The sequence below is a fragment of the Tubulanus polymorphus genome, chromosome 2 (assembly GCF_964204645.1).
Source record: "Tubulanus polymorphus chromosome 2, tnTubPoly1.2, whole genome shotgun sequence".
Taxonomy (NCBI): domain Eukaryota; kingdom Metazoa; phylum Nemertea; class Palaeonemertea; order Tubulaniformes; family Tubulanidae; genus Tubulanus; species Tubulanus polymorphus.
The window spans coordinates 9993124-10006448 of NC_134026.1; the positions used below are offsets into that span (position 1 = coordinate 9993124).

Consider the following 13325-nt stretch of genomic DNA (forward strand, 5'->3'; position numbering starts at 1 on the left):
AAAAACTGCCCTCGGCTTATTGGCCGGAAAATACGGTATCTACGTGTTCCTCCACAGAATGGCTGTCAACAGACTGTACTATAGCGTCATCTATGGTAAGTACAGACTGCAGGGTCCTGTTTGACTCCAAAGAGTCAATTCATTTCCAATATTTGAAGTTAAGACATGGTACTCACAGTTACGTGAATATGAAATTCCCAAGTATTTCATGGGATATGTTTGTTTTTTAATTATACATCAAATTGAAATGGGGCCTTCGTAAGAATGAACAGAACATTTAAATGGTGACTGGTTGATAAATGAAGGAAAAAAATGCTGAAGTTGTTCTTTGCAAATACTATGTGAAGTGTAGCATGAATTTCTCTTCCCAGGTTAGAGGTATCAAAATCTCAAATATTCCTAACAACACATCTCTTTTACCCTTCTCACTTAGTTAGATAAACTACATGCGTACCTAGGTCCCATATTGGATTTGTTGAGACAATTCTTGTGCCAAGAATTTCAGACTTTTATGACATTGGTGCATTTTCTAAAGGCTAATGCTGACAATGGTTATAATTGACCACAGGTAAAAAATCTTTTCTACTAATGCTTTTCATTTTTTCAAAAAGTATGAGTTAGAATAGAAGACAATGTAAGTCTTAACCTTAGTTCGTCAAACTTAAGTTGGCTTGATATTCTACAAGTGCAATAGTTGAACACAGGGATGAAAACGGCCCATATTGAAAAAGTTGGAAAATATTCCGAATTAAGAGCCGCTTTTCGAATGAGACGCCACATTGGTTTCTTCGACTCCACAATTGTGCCAACTACCGCCAAAAACCGTCTTAAGGAGCACTCCTAACTACGGAGCGCTCCGATGTGACGTGCGCAATTGTGGCGATTTACACTCTCAGGAATGAAGAAAATGGAAGAAAAGGTCGGAAATCTGTCTATGGTCGCAAGATTTTCATCCCTGTAAACACTTGGTTTTCAAGTCAGTACTTACACAGCCCCCTTCCTCTAACGTAGCTGCCGATCCAAAATCTGCTAACTTTACATGCCCAGTTCGGTCTATCAATATATTCTCGGGCTTGATATCCCTAAAATAAGACGATGCATAGCTAAACAAAAGATTTGGCTCACTTCACCTTATCTTAAAATGAAATGACATTCGTATATAAAATGTTGTAGTATTTCTCAGCGGGCATGTACTTGAGAACAGATTGCCATAACTGCAATGCCAGGGCGGATCTAGAAGGGAGCACGCGGAGCATGTGCTCCTGTCGCAAATTCTGATTGCCCTTTTTGAAAAAAGTGCGAAAAAAATTTTTCATTCTATAAAGTTCATTATCACATTGTTTCATATTAATAAATTCCCATCTCTTAAAGAATTGTTGCAGAATGTCATTTTTGTGTCTCAGGTGCCTGAAAATTGCATTAAAATTGGTTGAAATTCAAAAATTTTCTGGGGGAGGTCCCCTATACCCCCCCGCGAACATGGATAGTGCCTTTTCTTATGAATTGCCCTTTTTTTAATTCTGTGCTCCTGTCATTACCTGCCTCTAGATCCGCCCCTGAATGCTGATGATTGAATAAAATTTTAATGTTTTTAGCATTTGATCTAATCCCGAAAGCTAATGTGGAATTTCATGAAATTTTCCAATATTATTCAAATTAAAGACATTCGAAGAATCTAAATGGTGAGGACCCTGTAATTCTTGCACAGCATATGTCAAAATTTGAGGCTGAGGATGTTTATACCAAATGAGTATTTTGACGATGATGATATTACGAGAGGAGAAAGGCCACAATTTCAATAACTTATTATATTATGAAAGACTTTTAATCGATTAAACACGTCCAATATGATTGATGGAAATATTTCCAAACCTGTGCACGTAACCCATCATATGCAACGCTCGTATGGCCAACACTATTTCAGCCACGTAGAAACGAGCCATGCTTTCCTCAAGGATATCGTCGTATCTAGAATTAGAAAAAAATATATATTAGCAAATGTTCAGCAGCAAGGAAGCAATAACAATTTATAACAAATTAAAAACTTAATCTAGCCATAGTACCAGTATTTATGTACCAAGTTGCACTAATTTGCTCAGTAAGAGGGACCAGAAGTTATTAGAATAGTTCCAAAGGCCAGCGTAACGCTTGAGAAAAGCGAGAACCATATGAGAATAAAACAAGTCGTCGGGTTATTATTCGGGTTTTCTGCTACTTCGCAAAAACCCTACAACAAAAATGCATAATACAAAAACCTGAAGATAATTAAATGTCTATATGCAAAAGTCACATCACATAAGCATTTTTGGCCCAAGCAAAAACATCAGACCAGGCCCGAGCCAAATTTTAGCATGGGTCAAATCATTGCGTGTGAATTGAAACTGGTTCCGGAAGTGACTCACTTCGCATTGTTTAACCATTGTTTAGTTTCGAGTGAGTGGCTTACTTGTGAATGTGCTCTCTATGATTAGGCATGGGCCAAATTCGACTCGGGCCTGATCTGTGCCAATTTGCCTCAGGCCAAGTCATCTCTGTTCTGTGTGATCGTGGCTTATAAGTACCTCAAGTATTTCCACATAGATATGAAATAAATATGAAATAACTCGATCGATACAATAATATCCATACCTTGTCAGTAGGGACAAAAGGTCACCTCCGATATGGAAATCCATCACTAGATACAGATGATCGTGATCTTGGAACGCGTACTGCAGTTGTGTTATCCATGGACTGTTCGCTTTAGCCATAATATCGCGTTCTTCTTCGTAAAACGTCACCTATACATTGATTCAATGTGACAAAATAACGTTTTTAGAAAACGTAAAATTACGCCTAAAATTATCTGATTCTAGATTATTCACTTATTACTAAAATGAAAAGTACTGGTCATAGAAAATTATCATTCTTATCAAGGACATTTTCATTCTTACTTAATTTTTTTACAAAGGTGTAAGCTCATTTTGTAACTTGTAGGCTAACAAGTGACAATGAATAAATAAAATAGCTGTTAAGCAATAAAGAAGTTGATATATGAATGTTACGAATTTAGTGCCAACAGATACTAGACGTATAAATTTTACTGGATCATGAAAAGTAGTACTTTCCACACCACAACTATCAACTAACAAGTAGGACAGACTAAGTGCTGGTACCACATGCAACTATGGTGTATAGGGGTGATCATGGACTGTATTGAAATTAGGAAAAATGCTGATGGTTTCCTGTGGACATATGCCTCAAAGAATGAAGTTTACTCACGTGTTGCTGTGTGAGAGTTTCGGATTTTCTCAGAATCTTTAACGCATATACGTCGCCAGTGTGCCTCTCTCTGACAACTTTCACCTCTCCAAAATGACCCCGCCCGATGATTTTCTTCACATCAAAATCGTCGATACTGATGCGCAACTTCTGAATTTCTCTTATCGTCGGTTCATCTAAACAAATTGATCAAATATCAAACTAGGGGTAATATATACACCATGTTATTCTGCTATTCAACACCGTCTGGTCCTGATCAAAATATACAATGACTAATGACCTGGACACTCACCTCAGTCACAGAACATGTCTGAGCTACCAATTTACAATTGACTGATGGTACAAAATATGCATGTACCAATACATATAAATGGACAGAACGTTTGTCAAACCGATAGCCTGAGATGTTTATGTTTTGTCTTTCTCAGGTCAAAGCTAATAAGAGACATGTGTAGTAGTGGCGAGCTCGACCCCCATGTAGTAGGTCAAATGCAGTTAAGAGAGAAATAAAGTTCAGTTCATCTTATAGAAACCATCAGTGTTGGACGTGCTCTTTGGATCCGCCCCCATCACGACAAGAGAGGACTCCAGTGTACCCTGGCTCCCTAAATTCTCATTTTTGAACTGGTCAGTGTAAATCAAATCAGGGTCATTGAGACAGGTAGCCCCTATTAGTTATGGGAATTAAATGAAGAAACTTTATCATCAAATATAGGTACAATGCAGTGATAACAGGTTTTCTATCACCTGCTGTATACTCATCTTATGTTAGGTTGTCTGGTCTTTGCAACACGATCATCCCTGACGGATGCAGATGCAGGGAATCGCTTTGTAATGAGACGATCGCTGTCTTAAGTAGTACAAAATAGTTATGGGCTCATTAAGTGATAACTTATAATGCCCAATAGCTGGTCAGCTTGCAGGCCTTGAAATAATTTTTTCAGTACCGTCAGTATGACAGGCGCCATCACCTTACATCATCCAATTAAGATGATCTAATTGACAAATCAATGAATCAAACTCTCAGATAAAGCTTATTGGGCGAAGCTTTTTGATGAAATTCATGTGTTTTAGGCTAAAAACTGCACTTGACTGAGTTGAATTATACTGTGAACTAGGGGTCCAGGGACACCATGCCCACTTGGGAAGTGGTTCCAAATGCTCAACAATCTAACAATTTCAATATTCAACGCCCCCTGGTGACCATATACAGAATCCAAACTCACCACAATCATAGAACATGTCAGCAGCTACGATTTTGTAATTGATTGTGATAACAAAATATGCCTCGTTACCACTTTAATATGGAAATACTAAGTTATTATACTATTCAACGCCCCCTGGTGACCATATTCAAAACCCAATGACCTTGAAACTCACCACAATCATAGAACATGTCACGAACTATAACTTTGTAATTGATCATGGTAACAAAATATGCCTAGGTACCAATATAATAAGGAAATACTAAGTTATTCTACTATTCAACGCCCCCTGGTGACCATATAGAATAACTAATGGCCTTAAAACTTGCCACAATCATAGATGATGTCACGAGCTACAACCTTGCAATTGATTGTGGTTACAAAATATGCATTGATACGAATATAATATAGAAATACTAAGATATTGCATTATTCGACGCCCCCTGGTGGCCATATACAAAAACCAATGACCTTGAAACTCACCACAATCATAGAACACGTTATGAGCTACAACTTTCTAATTGATTGTGGTAACAAAATACGCTTAGGTATCAATATAATGTGGAAAAATTTTTCCCACTTACGAATGAGTACTGCTGACACCAAGATGGCCGCCAATTGCATCATAATTGGCTGATGAAAAATACCTGTCTCGGGTATAAAACATCCCTTTCCAAAGAATACCCATCACAAATTGCAATGAGAAATGATAAACCAGTAGGAAGCTACAGGACTCAGAATTTGGGCCAAAATTAACATTTTGGGCACTAAAAAGGTCATAGGACGGCCATCGTGAGTCCGATCGACCCAATTTTTGTTATGCTGATGGGCCCTGGAGGAATTCACATATATCCGAAAGATCAAGGTAATTGATCAAAGCGTCTTCAAAATTTCCCTCAAAAAGTTCAAAAATGTGTAAAAAGTGCTGATTTTGGCGAACAACAATGGCTGCCAGTCGGCCATCTTGAATCTGACAGGGCCAGTTTTTGGGCTGAAGATGTGTCTAGGGTAGATACATGTGTAACCCAAATATCAAGACATTATCTTGAAGCGTCTTCAAAACTTCCCAAAATAACTGGATTCCGTCTACGGACGGACGAACGGACGACGGACGAAAAGTGAATGCAATAGCCCGCTGGGACTAAAGTCCCACGTGGGCTAAAAATCAGTGACGGTCGGGATATCTGACGGAAGTCAGTCAAAACAATCGTTTTTGTCAGTCATTTGACTGTGACCGGCCAGTCATTTCAAGGCTTGAGCTTGTCAAAACAGTTGCCTACAGCAGGTCGATGGCGTGTCGACTGCAGAACGAATATGAAGCCATAGTAAAAATTCAATCTGAGGGTGACTTTGAGCGACAATTTTTTGTGTTACGTGGAAGAAAAAAATCCATATTGAACTGATTTGCTCCATAATCGCAGAAACCAAAAGTGCTGCCTATCCCTAATGGCAAGGACATACCTTGTTCAAATGTGAAGCAAATCAGATTTCCGCTGATTTTTTTATTCAAACCTAGGAACTTCTTTCATCTAACATTGTTGGACAGACGAAGAGTAAGGCAACCAATTTCTATTCATTGGTGGTTTATATCCCATTTCTTCTAGTTGTTGGATTTGTGAAGCTTAAAGACTTTACAAAATTGATAGAGGAATAATAATAATGCAGAGAATAACAATAGGATATAAGCCAAAGTAGCAGAAAACCCTAATTATAAGTCATATAGAATATGTACTGCGACATCAATGGGAGGGCAATGGCGGCCATAGCATTGTAAGACATGACTTTGTTGAACCCTTTGGCACGCAAAAGGGTAAAGGTGGTTTTTCATATTTCTTCCCATTATAAAACGCTTTCATTGCAACATTACCTCGGTTACCAACCACAAAGTGACTCGATAGTTACTTACATTTCTTAACAAATTGTGCAATATGTTTATTCTTCATCAAATTTTCATTATGGCACTCTTGATACAGAACCAACAGACTGTCGAGCAGGCCCTCGCGGCTGACTATGGCACGGTGCGCGATCTTCGACGATTTACCCAAGAAAATATGGTTCAGTTTTGCCGTTCGAACAGCTATGCTGCTATTTTCCACGAATACTTCCTCCATCTTGTTCCACAGAAGAGGTACTGACAGCCAACAATTCAAACTGTTCATTCAAAATTAGAATAAATTGACATAATAATTAAAGGGGGTTTCTGGCATTTTTCAGGGCATCTGAATTTATTTTTGTTTCCTTTGTTGAATTTTTGGTGCAAAAAATTAGCAAGGCACTCACAAACTACTCATCTTCAATCACTTGACTATTATGTCCAATTTTGATAATCCGGACATGAAATCAAAGCTAATAGCCTCCTGTTTAGCCTACTACAAACCCTTATCCCGTTAACTTCCAATAAAGAGTTTGTGATTAATGTCTGAACATAAATTCAGGGCCAAAAATTGCCTGGACCGAAAATGCAACACGACACATTGCCAGTTTTTGCCAATTTCAAAATATGAAACGTTGAGTTCGATAAGATATCCTTCACCAATTTCAGTGATAGGCTTCAATGCACAACATTCTATATTTTGACCGCGGTTGTTTTACTAATCCGTACAATCTTTCAACTTAGGTTACCATTTTTAAATTGGCTGTAGATGGTGTGAACTGTGGAAAAATCGCCCCTGGCCTTTTGTTATTTTACACAAACTGCTCTGTACGGGGAATCTGCAATATATCTACGTACGCACATGCGTGAAAGAATAGGGTCAGGGTAAGGTATTGCGATCGCAATCCGTTTACGGACTCCGTAACCGGGGCAGATCGACATCGATTTTATTTAGGCTATCAGTGCTTCATCTAGCATTAAAAAAGGGCAGGGTGCTGATTTCAAATAAGGACATTTTTGTGCGTGATTCCATCAGAGCAAGGGCACATAATAAGGCACTCACGTCCGTTTTAGGGGCAACCTGCAATGTTCCCTATTGCATAGAATCGAGGTACCCCTACTACAATTGAGGACTAGAAACTATGTTAAACTCTGATTTTGCCATGAGTGACACACTTGACCACAGTTCATCCTTACACCTATGCCTGTCAATGAACAAAAGTTAATCTAGATAGGGCTTTCAAAATGATTTGGAAAACCAGTTGCAGACAAAAAAAATTGCAGAAAAAAGCAATCTCAAGTAGCAAATACAGCGAAAAAGAGCCAGCAATAGTTTATAGGCCTACATGAAATTGCATATTTTTAATCTTAGAAATATCAAATTAATTGGTTTAAATTGATAGTGTTAGTGATTGGCAAGTAACTGTTGATAATTGGTAAGCAGCCAGCTTAAGAACACATTATTGCCATTAGGCTACTCAAACTAATTGTCTGTGCGAGTCTCTCTGTGAGTTCACCGAACAAAGTTTTTCACCTTGTATATATAAAATTTGTCTAATAGTCTTGATAAAAAGATCCAGAGCATCACGATGTGTTCAAAACGAAACAATCCATCGAATATACACTACCAGCTTTACAACGGCAGTCGCTAGAATGATTGGCAGAAGTTTGGAAGTCAGCCAATTTCCTGGAAACTTTAACTAGGCCACGCGTCTGAGGCACGTTTTCACACGATGCACACTGACTGCAGTACATTTGAATATAACCACTGATCACATGAGCTACTATCGTTGATATCATACGAGATATTTCATAGCCGTCGCAGGAAACTTACTAACAGTCGGATGCGTCGGCTTATTTTGAAAGCCCTGACTCATTACTCGTGACTGACGAGGGCAGGATGGCGGACCTACGGCAAGTGATGAGGGCACAAGGGCAAGCATGGGACACATCTGAAGGGCAAAAGGGCGGCTATTTTCGGGGGCGGGGCGGACCGCCCTTCTATTTTTGGCTAGATGATGCACTGGGCTATAGGCCCTACTACTTCTTTTTCAACAAATTTTTGTTTTTAATAATCTTATTTAAAAAACTGCCTGGCATTAGGTGAGAGACTTGAATGAAGGCTCTCACTCAGCTGTCACCAACAGTAACCAGGTAACACCACCAGTCTTTAATTGACACTTTCTCATTCTGGATTGGACTACCATTTTTAACAGTACCTACTTAATACGTGCCCCTCTCTGTTTGTGGTGGGAACAACCACCAGAGTTGCCACTTATGTGAAGCTAAAAATCCGGAAAATAAGTCCTAAATGGCCCTAAAGGCCCTACCCCAGAAAAATTTTTGAAATTAGAACGCCAGATGCGTTCTGGCGCAATACGCGTTATAGGCCTCACTTTCATTACCGCCTATAGATCATTTTTTCAAATAGCGATTGGTTCTGTCAAATACACCTCATATAGGCCTATAAACCAGAGCCAAAAACAAACGAAGCGTCAGTCGATTTCAATCGTCGCGTCATCTTGGTTTAATCGTGTACTGCGGGGTTGTTGCCACCACGTGGCAGCACAATACGGCTTTTTCGAACCCTCTACGGAGCCGTCAAGTTTTGATGTTTAGGGTCGAATCCCGAATTGATTTTATTATTTTTGCGATGTTTTCTTTTGTGGTTATTTGACTTCTCCCGAAAATCCGGAAATGAAATTGGATTTTTTTTAAATCCGGAATTCCGGAGAAATCTGGAGAAGTGGCAACTCTGAACCACTTAAACGTAACATTTCAGCAGGACTGGACTGGGCCTGGCCCTGGGCTGGAGGTGGTCGGTCCCGGTGGCTTAGGCCAGACCAACAGGCCCTCTTAAAAAAAAGGCAGGCCATGTTTTGTTAGAGGCAAAAAGAAGTGAGATCACCACTGCTGTTTAAAATAATCAAACGTACATAACTGATGAGAGATGATCAAATGATGAAGTTCATGATCAATCGACTTTCAACCGTTCAACTAAATCGTTGTTGTTGTTGTTTTTGTCCCTAAAAAACGAATTGAAACCTTCAAATTATTTCCGGGTACGCGCCATGGATATCCCTATTTCTCGGTTTCAGATTTAGTTCTCCCTATTCGTCGGACGAGGCATCGACGCCGTTGCGCTCGACGCCGCCGTACCATCTTCACCGTCAAGGGATTCGAACCCACTACGCTAAAGCTGTTCCCGAACCCCTTGACCTCACGAGTCGTTGGAGTCGTTACTAGCCGACCAGAATCCGGTCGTACCAGGTCGTCATTAGTTCCAAGACGAGTTTGTCGATGACGTCATATATAAATAATAACATAACCACGTGCGTCCTGGTACGCGCTCTTATCTGTTAGAGCAGTTGGAAATGTCTATTTCAACTTGACTTGAGAGAGAGCATCAGACGGTGGCCTAGCTCAGTCGGGCTAGATAGTAAATACCTGATAAAAAGTCTGATCAGGACTAGAAAGGACTGGCAGTTGACCTAAAACATCGTTTTTTAATCCATTCTTAACTGTGAAGGATTGCAAAAGACATGTCGGTCTGAATCGAACTCTACTGAGAAGGCTTATCTGAGAAGAAAAGTAAAGAATGTTTTGTTTCGTGTTTTATGTTGTTTTTTCTGAAATCTCTTATGATAAGCTATCAGTTAGTTCATACTACTGAAATAGGACAGGGTTTCGAATTTTCAGTAGACCCAGTTTCACATATCATACTAAATTTAAGACGAATTGAAGAACTTTGAACTATTCTATGATTCCGGCTACGTTGAATGGGTATCTAAAAACACATCAATAGTCTTCTAGCAAGAGTTATTTGATTTTATCATTATAAGTCTTGCAAGAAAATAAACATTACTACTTCTACGCAAGTAAATAATTCATTTTGTTTATTTACAAACTAGTGGTTATTCGTTTTTGAATAATGTTGAACAAAGAATCATCAAAAGATGATAACGAAGGAAAAGATTGCGGCAATTTGTTTATGATCATACAATTCGGCGCACAGAATTGGTTGAATAAATTGTCTTTGTATTTAAGTCTGTTCCTCACGCACGTGGTTATGTTATTATTTACCAATGACGTCATCGACAAACTCGTCTTGGAACTAATGACGACCGTCGTACCAATCACAGCGCTTGTAACAAACCGACAGTAGACTTCTGTTGGTTTTCCCGTTAAAAATTGACCAATCAGCGAACGTTTTACCGAACAAGGAAGCATTTCGCAAATCGATATATGACGTCATGCGCAACAGCGCCAGTAATGAAATCACGCTTCGTAAGGCCAGGGGGCTGGTGGAAGCGAGTTCGGGAGTGAAACTGGACCCCTGGCAAGCGAGGATGCCGCCGTACCGGTATACGAAGAATGAAAATCTCCCGTGTACAACCATCCTCGCTTGCAGTATCACTCCCGGACCATCCTCCCTCTGCAGGGACTCGAACCTGATGGCATCGCTACACTCAGCCACGGTACCCCTGCATCAGTAGACCGGGTGCGCAGGTACATGCGCAGCTTTCCGAACGAAAACTGGCGGCACCAATCAGATTGCTCATTGTATAATCGTTGAGGCAAATTTCAAGGAAGATCTATGGGAAAACCCGGGCTAAAATAAAGCGGGATTTCTGATTGGCTAAAAATCACATCATCTGAACTGCGCATGTATCTGCGCACACGGTCGATTATGGCAGAGTTTCGTGCCGTGGCAATCTCGATGCCATCAGGTTCGAGTCCCTGCCGGGGAGGATGCTCCCGAACTCGCTTCCACCAGTTCGGGGAACAGCTTTAGCGTAGTGGGTTCGAATCCGTTGACGGGTGAAGATGGTGTACAACCCGCTACGGTTAAAGTGTAGTGCTGCTCAATTTAGATTCGCTGTCGTGTGAAGGGTATTTTTCCCTCATTAATTCTGATAATGGATCTTGAAATAAATTTGATAAGGGTCAGGTGGCATGAAAATCGACTCAGTGGCTCACTAATTGACGCGACTAGGGCGTTGAGGAGCCAAAATGCTTGTATCATCAGGGGTAGACAAATTATCCGAAGATAAATGAAAACTTCACCTTGTTGGTCGTCAAATGATTTTGCTGTAATTATTTCGCCTGGATAAATCAGCACTACACATCATACATTTCAAACTGTGTTCAGTAGAATTTCTTTCAATAAAATGAAAATTTATTTGACTAATTTGTATGTATTCAAGATTGAATTTGCATTGATCTTAAAACCAAAGCAGAAGCATTCAGCAATTCAGAAAATCCTAGACTCATAATCAAATTCTGTGAACTGAAGTCAGTTAAGGTCTTTTGCTCGAATCAAGTTGAGGGCTCCTAGGTGTCTAAAATTCGATTCCTCGATGTCCCTGTAATGCCGAGTACGATGGAGTTGACACACTGAAAAACACTACAAACATTCAAATTAACATGCATTAAAAGGCAAAAAAGATGACCTTGTTATTCAGGCTAAAGCCAGGCCATTTTAAGACCAAAACAATCAAAACAAAATATTATTAGTCTTATTAGTGCCTTGGCCTTATTTGTGCCTTCACCTGGTTTAACGGTTCACACACCATCGGTACATTATCTTCTTCGCTTGACTTAATCGGCTATTTGAGGGTAATATGCCGTGAGGTGGGTGGGTGTTGGATGGATTCAGATACCGGTACGCATTTGTTCAAATCAGTCACTAGCTGTTCTGTCCGCACCTGCTTGCCACCCGCGCGGTGTTGCTTAATCATTCCCTAACAATTCCCTGTACACTGCTAACATAGTCAAAAACCTGTTATATAAATCTAAGATTTAGAAAACTCATTAATCAAAATCTAAAAAACACGGCGTCACAATCTCCAATCCCCAGGGGAAGAAGCAAAATTGGAGGATCGGGGATAGAGGATGAGGAGCAAACAATTAAAATTTGAGTGAGATGATAATGAGGCATTAAGGCATGAAGTATCTAGGTAGAAGGGTAGAAAATCCGTTTTCTAGATTCGTACGAATTACGAGACTCATGCGCCTTCGCTCGTTTTCTTGGAAGGCTATGCCCGTAACGTCTCCGTGTCCCTTATCCGTCTCGTGGAAAACCATAGATTAAGATCAATCTACGGCATATTTCGTAGGGGACTTTAATTTGAGAAAGAGAAGAAATTAGAGTTTTAGAAGTTCACAGTCGGACATTTAATTATTTTGAATCGAATAGACTTGAAAACATTATTATAGATGACTACGGTATTTAGAACATTCTACATTTAGTCCATTTCAATTAAGAACAGTTCCATTCTCAGCGCTTCGAGGTAACGCTGATTATAGACCGGGAGCCCGACCGGGGAGGTTTATCTGTACGAAAGAGATACCAATATCAGACCCCCATACAACACGAAAAAGAGAAAAAAAGATGATATTAACAAAGAATGGATTTATTGATGCGGGCGGCAATATTTTGACAAAGTATTTTACTTTCTAATCTTCCTATAGAGAATGCCGATGGGATTTCAACGTAACTCTGAGTCTGTTTGAAATATTTTTAATCAACACGGCACAATACGGAAGCTTCCAGGGGACATATCTATTTAAAAAAAATTTAACCTCGAACATTTTTTTTTTATAGATAGGTCCCAGGACGCTTTCGTAGTACACCTACATACATTATAAACGGGAAATAAAAGCGCAGACAGTGCTAAAAATGTCAATATACATTATACGGTTATTGAATATTTCATGTAGATATGAGTCGAACGATGCGCATGGATGAATGCATGAAACGCTACATCATTTATTCATTACAAATCATCCTTTTATTTTATATTTGGATGGATACACTTTCGATTATTATTATATGCGATTGATATCGGCAACACATAAACGGTGATACTGGCCAATATATAAATCTTCTCAGCCTTTTGAAGAGATCTTTGATTCTATATATTTCTTCGTGGAGGTTGATGTTAAGATATTAAGACACCATGCTACAAACGTTAACCGCCCTCCGC

The 13325-nt window shown here is 39.5% G+C and overlaps 1 protein-coding gene across 1 annotated transcript in view; it reads right to left on the reverse strand.

Annotated features, from left to right (window-relative positions):
- LOC141900824 (citron rho-interacting kinase-like) overlaps positions 1–9388 on the reverse strand; it is a 55175-nt gene extending 45787 nt beyond the window's left edge. Inside the window, exons 1-6 of the mRNA XM_074787873.1 lie at positions 9273–9388; positions 6370–6614; positions 3259–3434; positions 2629–2777; positions 1873–1968; positions 989–1082 (exon numbers count right to left, since the gene is read on the reverse strand). Coding sequence (XP_074643974.1) covers positions 989–1082; positions 1873–1968; positions 2629–2777; positions 3259–3434; positions 6370–6574 — 720 coding nt within the window. The 5' untranslated portion in view covers positions 6575–6614; positions 9273–9388. The remainder of the gene's footprint in view (positions 1–988; positions 1083–1872; positions 1969–2628; positions 2778–3258; positions 3435–6369; positions 6615–9272) is intronic.
- Positions 9389–13325: the final 3937 nt, after the last annotated feature.